This window comes from Schistocerca americana, chromosome 1 (genome assembly GCF_021461395.2).
Source record: "Schistocerca americana isolate TAMUIC-IGC-003095 chromosome 1, iqSchAmer2.1, whole genome shotgun sequence".
In the NCBI taxonomy this organism is placed as follows: Eukaryota; Metazoa; Arthropoda; class Insecta; order Orthoptera; family Acrididae; genus Schistocerca; species Schistocerca americana.
In genome coordinates, this window is record NC_060119.1 from 1,214,317,040 (window position 1) to 1,214,339,437 (window position 22,398).

The window sequence follows — 22,398 nt, forward strand, 5'->3', positions numbered from 1 at the left end:
GTGTATACAGCACCTTGTGAGTTTCAATACACTTAACCGTTTCTATCGTCTAACACACTCAAGAGGTAGTGTCACAGGAGGGAGGAAGGAAGGGAAACCTGCATAGAATGGACTAAAATGGAGAGCTGAATCAAAGTCTTCAGACTTAACACAACAACAACAACGAACGGGAGTAGGACGTACTCAAAAACTAATACTGTAGATAACAGAGTGCAGAAACCAACAATTATTGAAAGTTTTTATTTTGGCTGGAGGCGCAAACATGGTAAATTTTTTGAATGATGCTGCCACCAGTTGACTACAATAATTTTTACTTTATTGTTATAAAATCCAGTTTTTAGCCTTAGGCCATTTTCATGCACAAAAATGTATTCATATATCAAAAGACACCAGGCTGGTATGAAGTACAAGTCCTTGTCAGATAAGCATATCTGGTCATATAGTCCAGGTCTGTCATTAACAAAAGTAAGAACATCTCTAAAACACCTAAATAAGTTGCAGACCTTCACTTCTGGACCCTACAGCATGGTTGTTATAAGAAAACTGCTAGCCAACCAACAGGTATGTGCCATTGCAACTGAACAACAACAATTACAGAGACAGTAGTGTGCTGCATACTGTTCATTTGCTAGTAATTTCATATAACAGTTGTCCTATACGGTCCAGAAATGAAAGTCTGGAACTTATTTAGGTGTTTTAGAGATGTTCTCACTTTTACTAATGACAGATCTGGTATACATCACCAGAAATGCTTTTCTGACAAGGACTTTTATTTCATACCAATCTATTGTCTTTCGACTAATGTGTTTTGATATATGAATTTTTTTTCACTTGAAAGTGGCCTAATGCTGATTTCTGGATTATATAACAGTGCACCCACATGTACAACCACTACCTCTGGTTGCTCAGGCCATCAAATGCATCATACAGGACCAACAATCTATTGTGCAGCGGTGGAGGGGGAGGGATAGTGGGGTACAGGTGTAGGCATGGTGGAGTGTGCAGGGACCAGAGATTGTAGACAAGAGTACCCAGCACGGTGTCGGGAGGCTGTGGGAGAGGGAGGGACGGGGGAAAAATGGAAGCAGAGAGGAGGGGAACAGAGGAGGAGGAAAGATTGGTGGGCGCAATGGCAGAGAGCACTGCACAATTCCGTTGGGGACTTGAGTTGGGAGGAGGTGACAGGACGGGGAGGGGGAGAACTGTTAAGTGGAGGGTGTGGGGACCGTTCAAAGTTCAGAAATCTTTAAGAGAGTACACACTTACAATGTTCACATCAAATTTTTAATTTAGATTAAAAAAGATTACCAGTTGGTAATCTGTTAAAAAAAAGGACATCCAGCAACAAGTGAACATAGATCCATAGCCTTTATTACTCAGTATCCTATGATTATACTTTTCCATAGATTGACTGAATGACTGATCGATTGAGAGGGTTTTTGGGACCAAACAGCAAGGTCGTTAGTTTCGGATTCTGAAGTTATTTACAGAAGAAAGAGGGTCCGCTAAAAGTGAACAGATCCAGTCACAGGAGTCAAATTATAAAACAATGAAATTAAAACACATACACAATATAAGGCATAAAAGGTGAGACCAAATCTAAAAACTGAAAAAAAAGGAGAGATCTTTCCATGGGGGAGTGGTGAGGGGTCCCAGATTGAGAAGACATGAAGAGATGTCCCAACCACAACCACCCTGCCCCTGCTCCAGGAGTAAAGCAAAACCTTATATCTGGAAATGAAAACCTCTTTCATGGAGGAGACTGGACCAGTTCAACTGTCCATGAATCATCTGCTAAGATTAAAATTGAGGAATCTGGAAGACTACACTTAGCACAAAGGGCCAAAAGAAGGGGACATTCCACCTGTATGTGGGATACCACCATCAATCCTGCTCCACAACTACACTGTGGTGGTGGTTCGTTACACAGGAGGAAACAATGGGTAAGCCTGGTGTGACCAATGTGTAGACGGCATAAAGCAGTGGACTCCTTCTGAGAGGAGCAGAAGGAAGAGTGCCGAACTGCAGTAGACTCCTTGATTGTGCAGAGTTTATTACTGTAAGCATTAGTGCACCAGATGTCATTCCACTTTTGGTCAAAGAGAGATTTGACGTAGATCCACATACCTGCAGCTGGAATCATGAAAGGCCAAACGGTCAGCCAGTTCATTCCCCGGGATGCCCACATGACTTGGGACCCAGAGAAAGACAAATAGGGAGGCGGCACAGTCAAGGGCAGAGAGAAGGTCGTGAATAACAGAGACCAAAAGGTGACAAGAGTAGCATCGGTCAATAGCCTGCAGGCTGCTCACTGAGTCAGTACAAATTAAAACACTGTAAATGGAGGCTTGTGAAACAAAATGGAAGGCTCTGTGAATGACTTGAAGCTCTGCTATCAACACATTACATGAGCCCGGCAATAAATGGTGTTCTAAGCCAGTAGGAGATGTGAAAGCATATACAGGCTTATCTATAGTCTTAGAACCATCAGTGTAGAAGATGACAGCAACCTGGAACTCTGTGAGGATGACATGTACAAGACACTGGAAAACCAGAGGGGCAACAGAGACCTTAGGACCCTGGAATAGGTCGGTCCTAATCTGTGGTCCAGGCACCATCCAACTGGGGGGGGGGGCAGGGGGGGGGATACATGGGGTGCATTCCAGTGAATGTAGATGGAGAGCCTGACAGAGAGAAGCGAAATGCATTCCAACCTGCAATCCCATCTGTGGGCAGTTGTCACAAGGGAGACATCCATCGTTTGCAAAGAGGAAAGGGTTCACAGGATGGTCAGGGAATTGACAAATGGTGATTGCGTAAGAAACCAGGAGTTGGCTCCGTCGTATTTGTAGAGGGGGAATCCATGCTTCTGTGAGGACATTCAACAGGACTAGTGCAAATAGCACCAACAGCCAGACGCACCCCACAATGGTGAACAGGATCAAGTATTTGTAGATTGAAAGGGGCCACTGAGCCGTAAACCTGACTACCATAATCTAGTCTGAACAAGACGAGAGCATGGTAAAGAGAGAGTGGTACAGTCTGCACACCAAGATGTATGGGCCAGGAGGGAGAGAGCATAAAGTTTCCACATGCACATAGTCTTTAGGTGGTGAATATGGGGCAGCCATGTCAGCTTTTTATCAAAAATAATGCCCAAGAAATGGGACTTTGCTACAATATCAAGGAGCTGGCTGCCTAAATAAATTTCTGGATTGGTGCATACTATGGGTTGATGACAAATATGCACAACCTGCATTTTGGAGGGAGAAAACTGGAAGCCATGGGAGATGTCCTATGCAGAGGCCCACTGGATGGTGTCTTGGAGACAGCGTTCAGCAGATGCTACCGAATGGGAGCTGCGCCAGACGCAAAAATCTGTCTATGTGCAATGCCAGGATAACCACTCACCCAACAGAGGTTACTGTTCTCCTGAATCTGAGGGATGCTGAATAAAGTGCCAACTCGAACGCAGAAGTGCCAGTGGGATAAAAACTCATGGATGAAAATCAGAAAGGGGCCAAGAAACCCCCAGTCATGGAGGGTACCTAAAATGTGATGGCACCAAGCCGTGTCGCCTGCCTTATGTAGGTCAGAAGACTGTGACAAGGTGCTGGCCCTTAGTAAAAACCTGTTGGACTGCTGTTTCCAATCTGAGTAAATGGTCAGTTGGAGATCATCCTTCCCGGAAGCCACACTGATATGAGGGAAAAGGCTCTGAGATTCAAGTACCCAATATAATCTGTAGCTAGCCATCCTCTTGAGCAGTTTACAAAGTACATTTGTCAGGCTAATCAGGTGGTAGTTGTCGAGAGACGTTGGGTTCTTCCTGGTCTTAAGGACGGGGACAACTATACTCTCTAGAGATTGCAAGAGGAAAGCACCCATGAGAAAAATACGGTTGAAGATCCTGTGGAGATGTTGCCTCTGGGGAATGTCAAAGTCTTGGATCATCTGGTTGTGGATGGAATCCGGGCCTAGGGCTGTCACACATGAAGAGATAAGAGCTTGCATGAGATAAGAGTCTGCAGTGATGGGTTCATGAAAGGGTTCAGCATGGTGTGGGTTGAAACAGAGGGGGTCTGTTTAATTTGGCATCTCTGGCAGAGAAAGGTAGCAGGATAGGAAATGGATGCCAATGCCATCGCAAAGTATGCTGCAAGGTGTTCTGCAAGGACCAATGGATCTGTCCACAGAGCACCTTGGAGGTTAAGATCCTGGTCAGTTGACTATCAATGGTGGCCCAGATGGCTACAGAGCTTGAACCAAACCTGCAACAAAGAGGCATACGGCCACAGGGAGGAAACAGAGCTCCCAGCATTCTTCTATACTCTGTTAATAAGGTAACGAGCCTCAGCACAGAGACGCCTAAAAGCAAGGAAGTTGGTCTGTGAAGGGTGGCCGTTGGTGGCCCTGGACAGTGACCACTACATACTTGGGCCAAGGCAGTACCGGTCGACGACAAGGGGGACCTATGGATAGGGGAACAACAGTGCCAGCAGCTTGAAGAATAGTGGCAGAGACACCTTGCATCAATGCATGACCGCATCAATGCAATTCAAGAGGGAGGTTTCAACGCACACAGCAGACATACATAAAGGCCAACTGGATCTGCAAAATTCCCAACGGGGGGATCTGTCTGCCTGGCGCCAGCAGAGGAACAACAGAATCACCGGAAAGTGGCCACTGTCACAAAGATCATCATGGGTTGACCAATGTAGGGAAGACATGACAGCAGGGGAGGAGATCGTGAGATCGACAGCAGTAAAGGTGCCGTGAGTGGTACTGAAGTGGGTAGGGGAACAATCACTGAGGAGACACAAATCAAAGTCTGTAATAAGTCGGTCCATTAGGAGACCCCTACCAGTTGAAGTGGCACTCCCCCACGGTGGGTGGTGGGCACTGAAGCCCCCATGGAGGAGAAACATGAGCGGGAGTTGCTGTATTAAAGGTAGACATTCAACATAGCGAAGTGGCCTACCTGGAGAGAGGCAGACATTGCAAACACTGATTGCCAGAGTCATTTGCACTCTAACCACTATTGCTTCCATGTTGTTGTGAAGGGGGATCACAAATGACATTGGAGAGAACCAAAGTGCAGACCCCACCAGATGCTACCCTGGAGCTGGCACGGTTCCGACTGAATGCCCAATAACCACACAATGTTGGAGAATGGTCATCGCAGAAGTGAGTTTCTTGAAGAGCACAATAAAATGCAGAATAGGAGGAAACAAGACATTGTATTTATAGTAGGTGACTATAGTATCTGTTGCAATTCCACTGTATGATCATGTAGCGAGAGTCCAGGTTAGACATGAAGAAGCAGAGAGGAGGTCCTGTCACTCGGTCAGTAGTCATCACCGACAAGGATGGGGTGATATCCATAAATAAGATGTCAGATTCAGGTTGCGAGGAGGAAGATGACGCCTCTGGGGACTTGTCTTGGGACTTGAGTTGTTTCTTCTCCTACTCCTCCTCTTTCAGAGATGGAGGAGGGCGGGCCACAGAGGGAGAACAGGCGTCTGCAAGATCTGGAACTGAAAGGGAGCGGGCAACCTACAGGCACACAAATTGTGTGTCTTGTGGACAAGTTGTGGTAGGAGGCCCGAGAGATGCCAGGGGGAAAGGTCCCGGGTGGAGCCCCTTCATCGGCAGGGGCCAAGGAAGAGGGGCACTTCTTTGTCTGGGGAGGGCAAGCTGCTCCCAGATGGGAGGTTGTGGGAACTGCAGGGGAGGGGGAGGGGAGGGGGGGGGGGGAGACAGGGCTAGGGAAAGGAAAAGGTAGGAGGGGGAAGGATATAAGAGAGGCAACAGTTAAAAAAGTGACACTGAATGGAGTCTTTCATATTTTTGGTGCACTTCAGCTTAAGACAGGCGATCCATGGGTTTGTACATCTTCTTTTGTCTCTTGTAAGCTGGGCAATCCAGTAAGCAAGGAGAGTGGTAGTCATGACAATTGATACACACACAGGTGGCAGAACACACAGGTTTCCCTTATGGAGTGAGCGTCCACAGTCACCACACAGCGTCCACAGTCACCATACAGCGAGAAGACATATGTCCAAAACGCAAGCACCGAAAGCACCTTGTGGGTGGTGGGATGTACAGCTTCGTTTCACATCATAACCTTGACCTTCTATGGGAGGATATCCCTCTCAAAAGCCAAAATGAAGATGCCAGTAATGGGTACATGCAGCCCCACCTCACGGACAGACTAAACGTGCTTGTGACCTAGCAGAGTGGAGGGGGGCTACAGCGGGGAAGGAAGAGGGGAGAGGAAACCACACCGGAGACACTAGGCATGGAGTTCTTCCCTAAATGGCTCACACTAAAACTAAAAAATTTAGGAGTGGAGGTCAAACCTCAAGCAGGAACCTAAATGCCAAAAAGGATGAAGGAACAGGCAGAAGGAACAAAATTGCAAGCAATAAAGCCAGATCGATATAAATCAGAATACCAAGAGAGGGGAAGGAGTGGGCAATGGGGAAGGAGTGAGGATGGGGGGGGGGGGGGGGTAAGGTGGCAGAAATGCTTCCAGGGAAGGAAGAATGGACTGTGATAGCTTATGGCCCTCTGTGCACCATGCATGAACTCACGAAAGAACCATGAGCCCCCTGGGGGTTTTGTCCATGGGCTGTAATGACAAATGTGTTTATTCATTACGCTATCTTCTGCATTATCCTTTAAGGAGATAAGAATATTAACAAAGGACACAGTTGCTAAATTATACTTCATGAAATAGTTCTCACAAAATTCGTGTTTGTTCATATTGGCAATTAATAAACTTCCCTCTACTGGTGCCTATATAACCTGCCTGTGTACAGTAAAACCCCATTTTTACATTCCCGCATTTTACGTTTTCCTTCTTTTTATGTCTATTTTTGTTGGTGCCTATAAAGTCCTATTCTCTCAATACAATTCTTTCCTGCCACTAATGATTCTGTGTTACAGCATATCCCACGTTTTAGTTTCCTTTGATGTAATCATGAGCTTTCATATTGATGTTCACACAGATTTCTGCAATAAGTGCGTCATATTGCTCAGAGTCAGCCGTGCAACAAAGCAGAACATGCAGACTATAGATAAAGTTATTGATCATGCAATGCAAGCAAGGGTCGTGGCCATCTGTATTAAAGGTTCACAGCATTTTGGAAGGGTACCTTAATGACAATCGTGATCTGACAACAGTGGGTCCAGTAGCAACGTTCCTTTTCTTAACTTCATTGTATTACAACAGCTTTAATTTAACTTCACAGTCATTTTTGAGAAATAAACACCACTTATGAAAACAGCCATCTCTATAATGGGCTTTCATGTATCATTACTTCTGCCTGAAATACGTTAACCTGTACTAGGTATGCGGTCATACATTGGTATGATCTGATGTCAGATGTAAACATTCAAGATGCTCCATAACAAGACAAGAATTTCTGCCCTCTTCCTCAACTAGGATATCCCTGAATCGAGTGACCTTGTCGGCAACAAGCTGCAGATTTCATATCTATTGTTGTCTGTTTACGATGACTGCCAACTTTAGTGTTTTAACCAATGTTGTGTTACAAGTTTCAACTATCATTATTTTACAGTGATTATCAATAATACGTCTCACATTAGAACATTTCTCTCTTTTTAATGTAGCTTCATGAAAGATTTTTGCTTCCATGTTTTATTTACACCACTGGACATGATGGAATGAAGAGGGTAACCTTCTTGCGTGTTGGTGTGTGTCGGCACTCAAGAAGCTGCCTTTGTGATAATCATGAATGCACTGACCGAGTGCTAATATATACAAATGCACATTTCCTTGTTCATTCCAATCGAGTTCAATGGTGTAAAAACAACACGCAAGCAAAAGTATTTCGTGAAACCACATTAAAAAGATATTCCTGTTTTAACGTGAGACTTATAATTAATATTCATTACAAAATTATGATAAATAAAACATTTAACACAATATTGCTTAAAATACTAAAGTAAGTAGACTTTGTAAACAGAAAACAAAAGGCACGAAATCTAAAGCTTGGTGCCAACAAGGTCACTTGACTTGTGGACGTCCTGCGTGAGAAACAGGGCGGACATTGTCATCGTTACAGAGCACATCGAGGAGGAATGTTCACGTTTTGCATCAGGTTGTACCAACCTAAGACTGTGTGTCTAGGACGGATTAGTGTATTTCAAGTTGAAGTAACCATTTGTGAAAGCTCGCTATAGAGACAGCCGTCTTCAAAAGTGGTGTTTGTTTGTATAAATGACTGTGAAATTAAATGAAGGCTATTGTCACACAATGCAATGAGAACAATGAAGGTTTCTACTAGAGTCATCATCATCAGATCACTCAAGTTGCTGCTATTGAAAACAGAAGACAGTCGACAGCACATGTTCCGAGTCGCCCAACATGTCATGAAAAGACCTAGGCAAGAAGTTTTCTTGTTGCTAAAAAATAAAAATGATTACTGCACATTTAATTAAGAATTCCGAAACAAATTGCACTATTAGATTAAACTTCACTAACAGTACATCTACATCTATACTCCGCAAGCCACCTGACAGTGTGTGGCAGAGGGTACCTCGAGTACTTCTATCGGTTCTCCCTTCTATTCCAGTCTCGTATTGTTCGTGGAAAGAATGATTGTCAGTACGCCTCTGTGTCAGCTCTAATCTCTCTGATTTTATCCTCATGGTCTCTTCACAAGATATACGTAGGAGGGAGTAATATACTGCTTAACTCCTCTGTGAAGGTATGTTCTCGAAACTTCAACAAAAGACCACACCGAGCTACTGAGCGACTCTCTTGCAGAGTCTTCCACTGGAGTGTATCTATCATCTCCATAACGCTTTCGCGATTACTAAATGATCCTGTAACGAAGCGTGCTGCTCTCCGTTGGATCTTCTCTATCTCTTCTATCAACCCTATCTGGTACGGATCCCACACTGGTGAGCAGTATTCAAGCAGTGGGCGAACAAGTGTACTGTAACCTACTTCCTCTGTTTTCGGACTTCATTTCCTTAGGATTCTTCCAACGAATCTCAGTCTGGCATCTGCTTTACTGACAATTAATTTTATATGGTCATTCCATTTTAGATCACTCCTAATGCCTACTCCCAGATAATTTATGGAATTAACTGCTTCCAGTTGCTGACCTGCTATACTGTAGCTAAATGATAAAGGATTTTTCTTTCTATGTATTTGCAGCACATTACACTTGTCTAAATTGAGATTCAATTGCCATTCCCTCACCATGCATCAATTCGTTGCAGATCCTCCTGCATTTCCGAACAATTTTCCATTGTTACAGCTCCTCGGTATACTACAGCATCACCCACAAAAAGCCTCAGTGAACTTCTGATGTTATCCACAAGGTCACTTGTATAAATTGTGAATAGCAATGGTCCTACGACACTCCCCTGCACCACACCTGAAATCACTCTCACTTCGGAAGACTTCTCTCCATTGACAATGACATGCCGCATTCTGTTATCTAGGAACTCTTCAATCCAATCACACAATTGGTCTGATAGTCCATATGCTCTTACTTTGTTCATTAAATGACTGTAGGGAACTGTGTCAAACGCCTTGCGGAAGTCAAGAAACACGGCATCTACCTGGGAACCCGTGTCTATGGCCCTCTGAGTCTTGTGGACGAATAGCGCAAGCTGGGTTTCACAAGATCGTCTTTTTCAAAACCCATGCTGATTCCTACAGAGTAGTTTTCTAGTCCTCAAACATAATACGCGTCCCAAAATTCTACAACTGATCAACGTTAGAGATATAGGTCTATAGTTCTGCACATCTATTCAATGTCCCTTCTTGAAAATGGGGATGACCTGTGCCCTTTTCCAATCTTTTGGAATGCTACGCTCTTCTAAAGACCAACGGTACACCGCTCCAAGAATGGGGGGCAAGTTCCTTCGCGTACTCTGTGTAAAATCGAACTGGTATCCCATCAGGTCCAGCGGCCTTTCCTCTTTTGAGCGATTTTAATTGTTTCTCTATCCCTCTGTCATCTACTTTGATATCTACCATTTTGTCATCTGTGCGACAATCTAGAGAAGGAACTACAGTGCAGTCTTCCTCTGTGAAACAGCTTTGGAAAAAGACATTTAATATTTCAGCCTTTAGTCTGTCATTCTCTGTTTCAGTACCGTTTTGGTCACAGAGTGTTCGGACATTTTGTTTTGATCTACCTACCACTTTGACATAAGACCAAAATTTCTTAGGATTTTCTGCCAAGTCAGTACATAGAACTCTACTTTCGAATTCACTGAACACCTCTCGCATAGCCCTCCTCACACTACATTTCGCTTCGGGTAATTTTTGTTTGTCTGAAAGGCTTTGTTTATGTTTATGTTTGCTGTGAAGTTCCCTTCACTTCTGTAGCAGTTTTCTAACTCGGTTGTTGCACGGCGGCTCTTTTCCATCTCTTACGATCTTGCTTGGCACATACTCATCTAATGCATATTGTACGATGGTTTTGAACTTTGTCCACTGATCCTCAACACTACCTGCACTTGAGGTAAAACTTTTATGTTGAGCCGTCAAATAGTCTTAAATCTGCTTTCTGTCACTTTTGCTAAACAGAAAAATCTTTCTACCTTTTTTAATATTTCTATTTACGGCTGAAATCACTGATGCTGTAACCGCTTTATGATGGCTGATTCCCCGTTCTGCGTTAACTGTTTCAAACAGTTTGGGTTTGCTTGTCACCAGAAAGTCTAGTATGTTATCGCCACGAGCTGGTTCTCTGTTTAACTGCTCAAGGTAGTTTTCAGATAATGCACTTAAAATAATTTCACTGGATTCTTTGTCCCTGCCACCCGTTATAAACGTTTGAGTCTCCCAGTCTATATCTGGTAAATTAAAATCTCCACCCAGAACTATAACATGGTCGGCAACCCGAAATATTTTCCAAATTTTCCTTCAAGTGTTCTCCCACAACCTGCTGAGCCAGGGGGCCAATAGAGACATCCAATTACCATGTTTGAGCCTGCTTTAACCGTGACCTTCACCCAAATTATTTCACATTTCAGATCTCCGTCAATTTCCTGAGATACTATTGCACTTTCTATCGCTATAAGCAGGCCTCCCCCTTCACTATCTAGCCTGTCTCGTCGGTTTGCATTCCAATCTGAGTTTAGAATTTCATTATTGTTTACATCTGGTTTCAGCCAACTTTCCGTCCCTAGTACTATGAGGGCATTGTGACTGTTTACTAATGAGAGCAGTTCTGGAACCTTTCTGTAGAAGCTCCTGCAGTTTATTATTACCACATTAATATTGTCATTTCCTGTTGCGTTTTGCCTACTGCTGCCTTGTCACGTCTTAGGAGGCATCTTGTTGGGCCTAGGTAGGGAATTCTCTCTCCTAAAAAACCCTCATGTGCGCTCCACACATACTCCACTACCCTTTTAGCTGCTTCCTGCATGTAGTGCACGCCTGACCTATTCAGGGGGACCCTAAATTTCTCCACCCAATAGTGGAGGTCGAGAAATTTGCACCCCAGATCTCCGCAGAATCATCTGAGCCTCTGGTTTAAGCCTTCCACTTGGCTCCAAACCATAGGACCGCGATCAGTTCTGGGAACGACACTACAAATCGTTAGCTCAGATTCCACCCCACGAGTGAGGCATTCCACCTTCACCAACTCCGCCAACCGCCTGTATGAACTGAGGGTGACCTCTGAACCCAGACGGCAGGAGTCATTGGTGCCGACATGAGCAACAATTTGCAGTCGGGTGCCTCCAGTACTCTCTATTGCCGCCAGCAGGGCCTCCTCCACATCTCGGACGAGACCCCCCAGCAAGCAGACAGAGTGAACACTGGCCTTTTTCCCTGACCTTTCCGCTATTTCTCTAAGGGGCTCCATCACCCACCTAACATTGGAGCTCCCAATCACTAATGAATCCTCCACCCCGTGTGCCTGCTCGGACCTTGCTGAAGGAGCGACCAATGTCCACTCACAGGCAGAGCGGGCGATGCCACACGGCCAGCCTCCACATTTACCCTCCGTCTCATGCAGTGTGAACGCCGTTGGAACTGCCACTCCCCTTGGAGAGAGGGTGGCCCAACCGCGCCCAGTACCCGCGAAGATGTCTCGACAGCAGGGACTGTGGGTGAAGCATGTAACACCTGCGGTGTACCATGCGACACACCAGACTCCCCACTGCCGCTACACTCTGAAGCAACAGCCTGAAACGGCTGACCGCGGCTATCAACACGTCCAGCTGTCCGCGAACAGAGGCCAGCCGTTCCTGCGTCCGTTAACAGCAGTCACACATCCTACCCATCCTAAGAAATCAACAATTTACTATAGGGAGTTAAGTAATCAACCCTTAACAAGACTACTAATTCACTAAAGGCGGCTGATAGCTGACTAAACTGTGGTTACTAGACACTGCTTGTTGGAAACAATGAAAGTAAGCAATAACTGTCTCTGGACTGTATTCAAAACAAACACGTAATCTATGGAACACTATTACTACTAAAGCTTCCTAAAAGCAAAAACACACGGAAAAAGAAGCGAAAATTAAGAAAAACACAGTTAATACTTAAATTTATGTAGCTTGCTGCACAGCAGATGTGAAGCAGATGGCAGTCTCGGTAAAATCTATATTCTACCTTTTCCATATACAGTCCTGGAAATGGAAAAAAGAACACATTGACACCAGTGTGTCAGACCCACCATACTTGCTCCGGACACTGCGAGAGGGCTGTACAAGCAATGATCACACGCACGGCACAGCGGACACACCAGGAACCGCGGTGTTGGCCGTCGAATGGCGCTAGCTGCGCAGCATTTGTGCACCGCCGCCGTCAGTGTCAGCCAGTTTGCCGTGGCATACGGAGCTCCATCGCAGTCTTTAACACTGGTAGCATGCCGCGACAGCGTGGATGTGAACCGTATGTGCAGTTGACGGACTTTGAGCGAGGGCGTATAGTGGGCATGCGGGAGGCCGGGTGGACATGCCGCCGAATTGCTCAACACGTGGGGCGTGAGGTCGCCACAGTACATCGATGTTGTCGCCAGTGGTCGGCGGAAGGTGCACGTGCCCGTCGACCTGGGACCGGACCCCAGCGATGCACGGATGCACGCCAAGACCGTAGGATCCTACGCAGTGCCGTAGGGGACCGCACCGCCACTTCCCAGCAAATTAGGGACACTGTTGCTCCTGGGGTATCGGCGAGGACCATTCGCAACCGTCTCCATGAAGCTGGGCTACAGTCCCGCACACCGTTAGGCCGTCTTCCGCTCACGCCCCAACATCGTGCAGCCCGCCTCCAGTGGTGTCGCGACAGGCGTGAATGGAGGGACGAATGGAGACGTGCCGTCTTCAGCGATGAGAGTCGCTTCTGCCTTGGTGCCAATGATGGTCGTATGCGTGTTTGGCGCCGTGCAGGTGAGCGCCACAATCAGGACTGCATACGACCGAGGCACACAGGGCCAACACCCGGCATCATGGTGTGGGGAGCGATCTCCTACACTGGCCGTGCATCACTGGTGATCGTCGAGGGGACACTGAATAGTGCACGGTACATCCAAACCGTCATCAAACCCATCGTTCTACCATTCCTAGACCGGCAAGGGAACTTGCTGTTCCAACAGGACAATGCACGGTCACATGTATCCCGTGCCACCCAATGTGCTCTAGAAGGTGTAAGTCAACTACCCTGGCCAGCAAGATCTCCGGATCTGTCCCCCATTGAGCATGTTTGGGACTGGATGAAGTGTCGTCTCACGCGGTCTGCACGTCCAGCACGAACGCTGGTCCAACTGAGGCGCCAGGTGGAAATGGCATGGCAAGCCGTTCCACAGGACTACATCCAGCATCTCTACGATCGTCTCCATGGGAGAATAGCAGCCTGCATTGCTGCGAAAGGTGGATATACACTGTACTAGTGCCGACATTGTGCATGCTCTGTTGCCTGTGTCTATGTGCCTGTGGTTCTGTCAGTGTGATCATGTGATGTATCTGACCCCAGGAATGTGTCAACAAAGTTTCCCCTTCCTGGGACAATGAATTCACGGTGTTCTTATTTCAATTTCCAGGAGTGTAGTCACTACTTCTTTGAACGCAACAAGGGGGAATTGTAATTCCAGCAATGAGCCCAAAAAAATAATATGTACCAGTAATAATAAGCAAGCAAACACTAGTGTAAAAGTCATGTTCTTTAGTACACTTGACTATGAGTGAAACGATTAAAAAAGATAGGAAATGTATTTCTGTGGAAGAAATAATTATGATTCTACAACGCGTAGATTCCCATGCCGGATTGAGAGTTTGGTTAATGAAGGATTTTCCATTTCCAGCCTGAACAAGACTGTGAGAAATCAGCCCAACATCAAAGTCAATGAGACAGGGTCTGGTTCTGTGGCAAAAAAGCATAAATACATTCGACCATCAGCAGATGATTGTTTGAATAGAGTTGCAGAGTGGTTTGTTAGCACGAGAGCATTGGGAATTTCACTTAGTGGCAACATATTGAGAGAAACTGCTTCAGTTTGCTGCATAAATGGGGGATCACCAACTTCATAGCATTGAATGGTTGGATCAATCTATTTAAAACTCGTCATAGCATTGTTTACAACCAACTGTGTGCTGAAAGTTTAAGTTTTGATAGCGGAAGTGTGGACCAATGGAAAAAGAAATGCAAAATATCTTTAAAGATTATGATCCAAAAAATATTTTTAATGTTGACATATTACCAATTAAGACCTTATGTTTACCGTGGGAAACAGATTAAGCAGAGAATAACCATTTTACTTATGGTCACTGCTGATGGGTCCGAAAAATTACCTCCTTTGGTAACTGGGAAATTTGAAATGCCAACGTGTTTCAGAAATGTGAGAACTCTGCCAACTGATGATGATTCCAACAGCACTGCATGGATGACCATTTGCATCTCCAAATCCACCATGCACACATGCATTCAATGCTAAAATGGGGACAATTAGAGGAAAATAGTGCTGCTATCCAATGATATCCAGCACCCCCATACAATCTTGTGTGTACCGCTACCCCATGACTTTGTCACCTCAGTGTATATCGGGTGTATTATGCTCAAACATATGTCACTAAGAGCTAGGTAATAAAAGGAAGGGAGAGAAGCAAAACACAACCTAGCGAGATGAAATTTTTGATAAATAGAGTTGGAGTGACTAAGCTGTCACTCAGAAATATTAAGCTAGTGTCCCTGCCTCCTTACTGTACAAGTGAGCTTCAACTGTTAGATTTGGGAATCATCCATTCATTTAAAAAGAAATACAAAAAATATTTGTTGAGAAGGTTGTATCGATGTACAACAATGGCATGGACCCAAATTCTATGACCACACAACTTTTAGATGCTATGCATTATGCAGCCAAAGCATGGATGGATGAGACAAGCTATATCTGTTTTGTGAAGGCAGAATTTAAGTTCACAGAAAACACAGCAACCACTGGCAGAACATTTGTCTGAGCCTACAGATTTTTATGTGATACACATATCATCTAGCTTCAAAAGTATGTCAGTCATCATTTCAGTGATGCCAACAGTAGATAGCATCATTACAAAACATTCTCAAGAAGGGAAGAGCAGATGTGATTGGTGAACAGAATGAAGAAAATGACAACCAAGAACCAGTTGCGCCAAGCAGTAGAGAAGCTGTGGAAGCTATTATCATTTTAAGGTAGTATGTTGGCAATGCATAAGGTGATGACAATGCATTTGATGCTTTGTATACTGTGGAGAGACAAGTAGAACTAATTGCTGTTAAAAAGAAACAAAAACAATTAATTGTTTCATTTTTTAAATAGATGAAATTTAAAATGCTTTAATTTCATATTCTGAACAACATAAAGAGAGTGTCAGTAAAATTAATTTATTTACTTTCATTTCTTGCGTTTACCATACTTTCCTGTATTTTACACTTTCGGGTCACTCCATGTCAAATCATCAAGTCTCATAACCTCACCACCTTTGATTTCATTAGTATTTTAGGTACATCTTTTCTGCAGTTTCAGATATCTGGATTAAGTATTGAAAGATCTACCTTTAACTAAGATATTATAAATTAGCCAAAATTAGCATTACAGTCCTTCTTATATTGCGGTATAAATCTAGTTCTACTTAGGTTACAGATTTGATCTTTGGCTCATTTTATAGAGAAAATGAAGGGTTTTAATTGTTGGCTTCTTTCAAATTTCACACAAAAGTTTTCTGACCAAAAATTTTGTTTTCAAAATTTTTAACTACTTTTTGTGAAAACCTACAAATTTAAAATTTTGATAAATTAATATAATATTAGGTCCATATGTGTTTAATACAACCTGAAAGTTTCAAGCTAGAGCTCAAAAGAGCTTTCAAGTTGTTATCAAATTTGTCCAGTGATATGCTCATTACCCTAAAAAATAAAGATACTATGTTGAAAGTTAGGCAGTGTGTGAAACCAAAACTAATTTATAATTATGTCCACAGGTGGCAGACTAACTGAATGCGATTTGCAGGTTAAGTTCTATCAACACCGCTGCATAAAGTGCCATACTTTTCCTGTTAGCAGTGAGTGTTCCTGAGCAGCTCTTCTGTTGCAACCCTTTCAAAGAAGAGAAGCACAGTCATGTTGTGAAAAACTTTGACCTATTCAAGAATGGATGGTGAATTTGCTGACTGATGTGAAATTAAACTGTAAAGTCTGTAGTAAATGCAAAATAAAACTTAATAAATTGAGCGGCCATAATCACATGGGAAACCTTTTCACATCAATCACCTGAGTACAAATGACAGCCTTGGCAATGGACTGCCCTTTCGTACTTTGTGTACACGATAATACCGCCATCTGTACATGTGCATATCGCTATCCCATGACTTTGTCCCCCCAGTGTATATCAGGTGTATTATGCTCAAATCCTGACATATACCACTAAGACCTAGGTAATGAAGAGAAGAGAGAGAAGCAAAATACAAGCTAGTGAGATGAAATTTTTAATAAATAGTATTGGAGTGACTAAGCTTGACAGATCGAGGAATGAGAGGATCATGAAATTAGTGAAGGAAGAACCATTACAGGATAGGTTAGAGGAATCAAGATTTAGATGGTGTGGACATGTTAAGCAAACTGAGAAGAAGAGGATACTGAGAAAGATATACGGGATGAAAGGCAAGGGAAAAAGACCAAAGGGAAGCCCACGAGGCAGGCAGCTGAAATGACTGAAAGACTGGATCAAGTTGGAGATGGAGAGTGGTGGAAAGACAGAAGACAATGGAAAGGTTTGTTTCGAGAAAGACACAGCCCATGGCTGGAAGCAGCACAAAATGATGACCATGTTTTTGAAGCATGTCAAAAAAGAAATAAGACAAAACTACACAGAAACCACAGAAATCAGCTGACAATTATTAAATATCAAATCACAAAATTAAATTAAGTGAATGAACAAATAAACACACCATTGATGCATACAGTGAACTTCTCTTTTGGGGATAAACGAGGTTGTGCCAGTGTACAAGAAACAGGCCAAGAAAGACCCAACACCTACAGACAAGTTTCAGTATTTCAGGATTCTCAAAAACATAGGATATGCTTATGTATAACAGATTAGCTGTTTATCTCGAAAAGCACAGTCTCATACACTCACAGCTGATTTCGAAAAACATAAATCTAAAGAATCAGTTACTACTAGCCTGACAACAAATCATACAGTCATTAGATGAAAAATGCTGCATTTTCCAAGTTTTTGGTTCTTTCCAAACCATTTGACACTACTCCGCATGAAGTATTTACACAAAAACTAGAACACTATGGTATCTTTGTGAAAGCAGATTTACTCGTATACCGAATCAACAGGAAACCATCAAACAAGGATTCTCACAGGATTCAATAATGGGGCACCATTACTGTTTCTTCCATTGTTGTTTTTCAACTATGTATATCATTAATGGCTTAACACTTCACATATTTCTATAACTAATGATGTTACTAAACAAAAAGTCTACAGGAAAAGGAACTGATTTTACTATACCTCTACAAGGCCCACACATGCAGTGAGGAACCGCAGAAAATTACGTGTTATATTGTCTGGTGGCTGTCGGCGGTTCAGCTGTTCTCGTACAGCTTCCATTACTATCTGTTCTACAGCTTCTTGGGATGAGGCATAGCTGAAACAATGATTGTATGAACACTTTCAACAATTTCTTCAGTGTCTCTTGAGAAATGACAAATTCAAAACATTTTAGCTCTTTTTCCTTTTAGTTACATTAAATATACTGCCTATACAATGGATGAAAATAAGATTGATACAAACTACACTTTGTCCTTATTTTACCGTAAAGATTCCAATCAAAACACAGAAATGAAACACGATTACCGAGGCTGTGTGAGAAGGAAGATTTGTTAACTGTTGAATTGGGAACAATTAGTGCATGTGTGACAAACATGCAGTCAGACATCAATACTGATCTTCTGATACTTTTTAATTTATTGCTATTTTAGAAGAGTTGGTAGGTACGGAACACGATTTAGGTAAAGTGGAGATGAACAGGTGAAAAAGGAGAGTCACTATAGCCCCACAGAGAAGAACACAAGAGGCAGACAAACAGTTTCAAATTTGAAATTATAGTACCTGAATCAAAATTATTTCCCCATAGAAAAAACCACAAGCAGAAACCAATTACATGGTGAAGAGTGACAGAAGACATACAGAAAAGAGAAAATTTTAGTTAAACTATCAGAATGAAAATGCAAACCAAGGCACAAATACTTTCTTTAATTCAACTTACTTGTTCATACAACTGTGTTCTTTGAAAAATTATTAAGTCAGATCCATATGATTTCAGGATATTAAAATCCCATCCTCAAGCATGATCTAGAGGTCACTAATACATCAAACTCACAAGCACAGCGCCAATTGAGACCCCAAACCAACAGACTGAACCTCCACTCTGTAATTTTCTGGATATTCTGGTTGACTTCTTTATTACTTCCAATATTCTTAATACTGGTGGTATTTACAGAACCCTTTTGTTTACATTGTAAATCTCCATTACAGAGCATGTAATCTAACTTTCTAATAATTGCGAAACTTTTACAAGCCATACAAATTCTGTTATTACTGTGTAGTGATAGTTTCATGTTCCTAGAGATGCATTTCTTATTGCAGGAATTCTTAGTTAACGATATGCTGTTTCCAATTTGCTGAATCAATCATTTGCTGCAGTTCTTTCTACTGAAATTTTATTGTATTATTCCTCACAGTATTTGAAATTTCTGGCTCTTGCCATTTCATTTTGTTGTAGCCTCTAGATATGCTGGAAGTAATGCTAAACTGTTGGCAATAACCAGACAGTTTACCTTAATTTACATTTGATTTTCAACCTAGAATGATCTGTTTACTTTTGTGATTTTTGAGTTCAGAGATACCATTCATTATGATTTCTTCCCAATGCTCAGTTAAACAATAAAAGTAATAAACGATCACACCGCCTTACGACAGCCTCCAAAAGTCATGCATACCACTGGAAGTTAATCTTCAATGCAAACTTAATCTTTTTTCTGTTGACCTGTGTCTGACATGTATTACATAAGGATGCTATAAAATAATGTCAGTTTGTGCAATTTTAAATTGTCTCAAAGTTAACCATCCATTACTATCCTTAAGGCAATCAATATTTTAAGCACACTGAAGAAGAACCTTGGTGCACAGCTGAGGCGTGCAGTCTGTAATACAATGCTGAAATTTTAGTACAGCAAAAGAAGAGTCGTATGGCGTAGTTCCTATGTGGTACGTGAGAGCTGCGTCTGAAATTAATTAGTTAAGTGTATCTCACTATACTGAGTGCCAATATTATGTACCCCAATATTTTTTAATTATATGAGCAGCCACAAAAGTGAAAAAGGTTGTCCACATTACAAGACATTTCCATTATTTCTATCACTACACCTGGCCATGCGCAATACAGCAGAAGTGGGTATTCCATGATCAAGTTGTATCACATCTGACCATGCATCCAACATGGTCTCAGCTACTGCAGTTGAATAGTTCTTGGAGGAAAATTCGACTCCATTACATGCAGCCATATGCTTTAGAAATGGGCTTCATAATTTTCCAAAACGACTGACTGATCCATTCAATACAATGTGTGAAAAGAGATACAGTAAATGGGTAGGATGTAGAGGGACCAACCACCCCCATTCAACAGACTGCTCCAACTCAAGTGATAGCCAATGGACAGCTGGCACCTGCATGCAGTGGTGAGCCAAAAAGCTGATGCACAGGAAGTTTGGTAACTAAGCTGTAACCAATGCAATAATATGGCCTCGGCTGAGCATCTGCAGGCCATGGCCGACAAATGGTTGGCGCATGTGCAGAACACGGTATGGAAGCAGTAGGACCACCTGGTAATTAATCTAACCAATTTGCACCTGCTCACAGGTGAGCGGACAGTTGCTCACAGGTGCTAACCCCCATGGAGCCTAGCCTATCGCACAGGAACAGAGGAATATCAGACACTCTCCTAGTGATACAATCTCATGCTACCATCTAGTAAATAAAATGCGAGATTATAGAACAGCAGGCTAAGTATGCACCATTACTGAAGACCTCTCACACAAACTCAATGGGTAGTTCTTGTAACAGAACGTAAGATCGTGTACATCAATAATTTTCGTGTATGTCAGTAATTTCTGTACGTGTAATGTTTTATGTAAATATAGCCTTTGACTGCGAGTTTAACAACTAAGAGACAGTTATCTTTGGACATGCGGAAAGGAGGTCGATCTTTGAGAGAGGTGGTAAAAGGTGCTTTGGAGGAAAAGTGTGGGCTAGAGGAGGTGGGAATACAGATGTGGTGTAAAACAATGTCTTAATGCATATTATTGCAGAAGTGTTAAATGTGAATAAATTAATTAAATAGTGATTTGCAAAACTAATGTAACGTTTGCTCTCTAAAAATCAAAATACCACATCGCCCTACAAACCAGTTAGTCTCATCCAAACACAAAGAAAACCGCGGGAACATCGCAGTGGAATCACCTCTAGACTTAACGAAGACAACAACGCTGCCATCGATATGAGTTAAGTACCAACCTGTTCGTACTTGTTAACGACCTCGGACTATAAATTTGAATCTCCTGTAGTACCTGAAGTCACCATGTGGACAAAGGAGTAGGACAACTTATATACAGTGGAAATCATACGAAGAGGTCTGTTAAACTTGGGGGCTCGTCCGGGATATTACAGTTAAATGCGATGGGACTAATTGCGCTTCGTTTGCGGAACATTACAAACTTTATAATTCGTAAAACGTGAATAACATTGTACACGTTTCCTGGACCAGAAAAAGTTGTGTGAGAACCAACAAAGTGCTGGCTTATCGGAGAGGTGGACCTGTGATCGACGTCGTGGTGTGAAAAGATAAGTACAATTCTGCTTTGTTTTAAACTTTTCGTCAAAACTGTATCCAAACACGTGGTGTCATCATGACGCTATCAGAAGAAATTAAAAAGGAAGTTGGAGAAATGTTAGACTTGAACGTGTGTGGTGTAAGTGACGATCCAGATGACTCACAAACCGAAAGAAAACTGGATCAACAGGACTGGATAAGTTTACTCTTTGCCAAAATGGGACAAATGCAGTCCGAATTAAAAAGGGCAATGAACTCAAATAGTGAATTCCTAGAATCGAAAATAAATGCATCCAGTGAATCGCTGGAAGCAAAAATGAAAAACAACGGGGATGTACTGAAAGAAGAGATCTCAAATTTAAAACTTCAATTAGGAGAAAGTTTGAAGGGCGTGAACTCCAAAATTGAAGCTATAGAGAATAAGTTTGTGACCTTAGAAAATAAGTTAGCCACAGTTAGCTCAAGTCAAGGGAAAGAGATTGAAATGTTAACTGCAGCTCAAAAAACTGTGGAGGAGAGGGTAGACAAATTAAGTCTAGATACAGAATCAAAAGTTAACTCCTTAGATGCTGAATTAAATAAGATACAAGAGTCTGTAACATGTAATTTAAGTGTAATAGACAAGAGATTCACTGAAATGCAAGATAATTTTGTGTCTAGAAATTTATGTATGAATGGTGGAAGTGTGTGGAGTAATTCACCTGTAATAAGTTTTCCTTGTGATAATTTACACCCTGTAGATTTTTTACAACACTGCTCTGACAACCTTGTTACTGGCATGTCTGATAATCTAAAGATTAAATTTGTTAAAAAATTTCTTGAGGGAGAAGCTTTGTCTTGGGCAAACCAACATTTTGATGAGTGGAAAACGTTTGATGATTTTAAGAAGAGTTTCTTAAATAAGTTTTGGTCTGAGACTGAACAGGGTAGAATAAAAAGTGAATTTTTAAATGGGCCTAGCTTCAGGGGCAGAAACCACTCAATGAAAGACTTTTGCAGGGATCAACTTAGGAAATTGGTGCATCT

The 22,398-nt window shown here is 42.5% G+C and overlaps 1 protein-coding gene across 3 annotated transcripts in view; it reads right to left on the bottom strand.

Annotated features, from left to right (window-relative positions):
• Positions 1–22,398, bottom strand: part of LOC124619844 (integrator complex subunit 1) — a 307,722-nt gene that overhangs the window by 220,561 nt on the left and 64,763 nt on the right. For all 3 annotated transcript variants that reach the window (XM_047146458.1, XM_047146464.1, XM_047146471.1), the window contains one exon: positions 17,994–18,129. In XM_047146458.1, the coding sequence (XP_047002414.1) occupies positions 17,994–18,129 (136 nt within the window). The remainder of the gene's footprint in view (positions 1–17,993; positions 18,130–22,398) is intronic.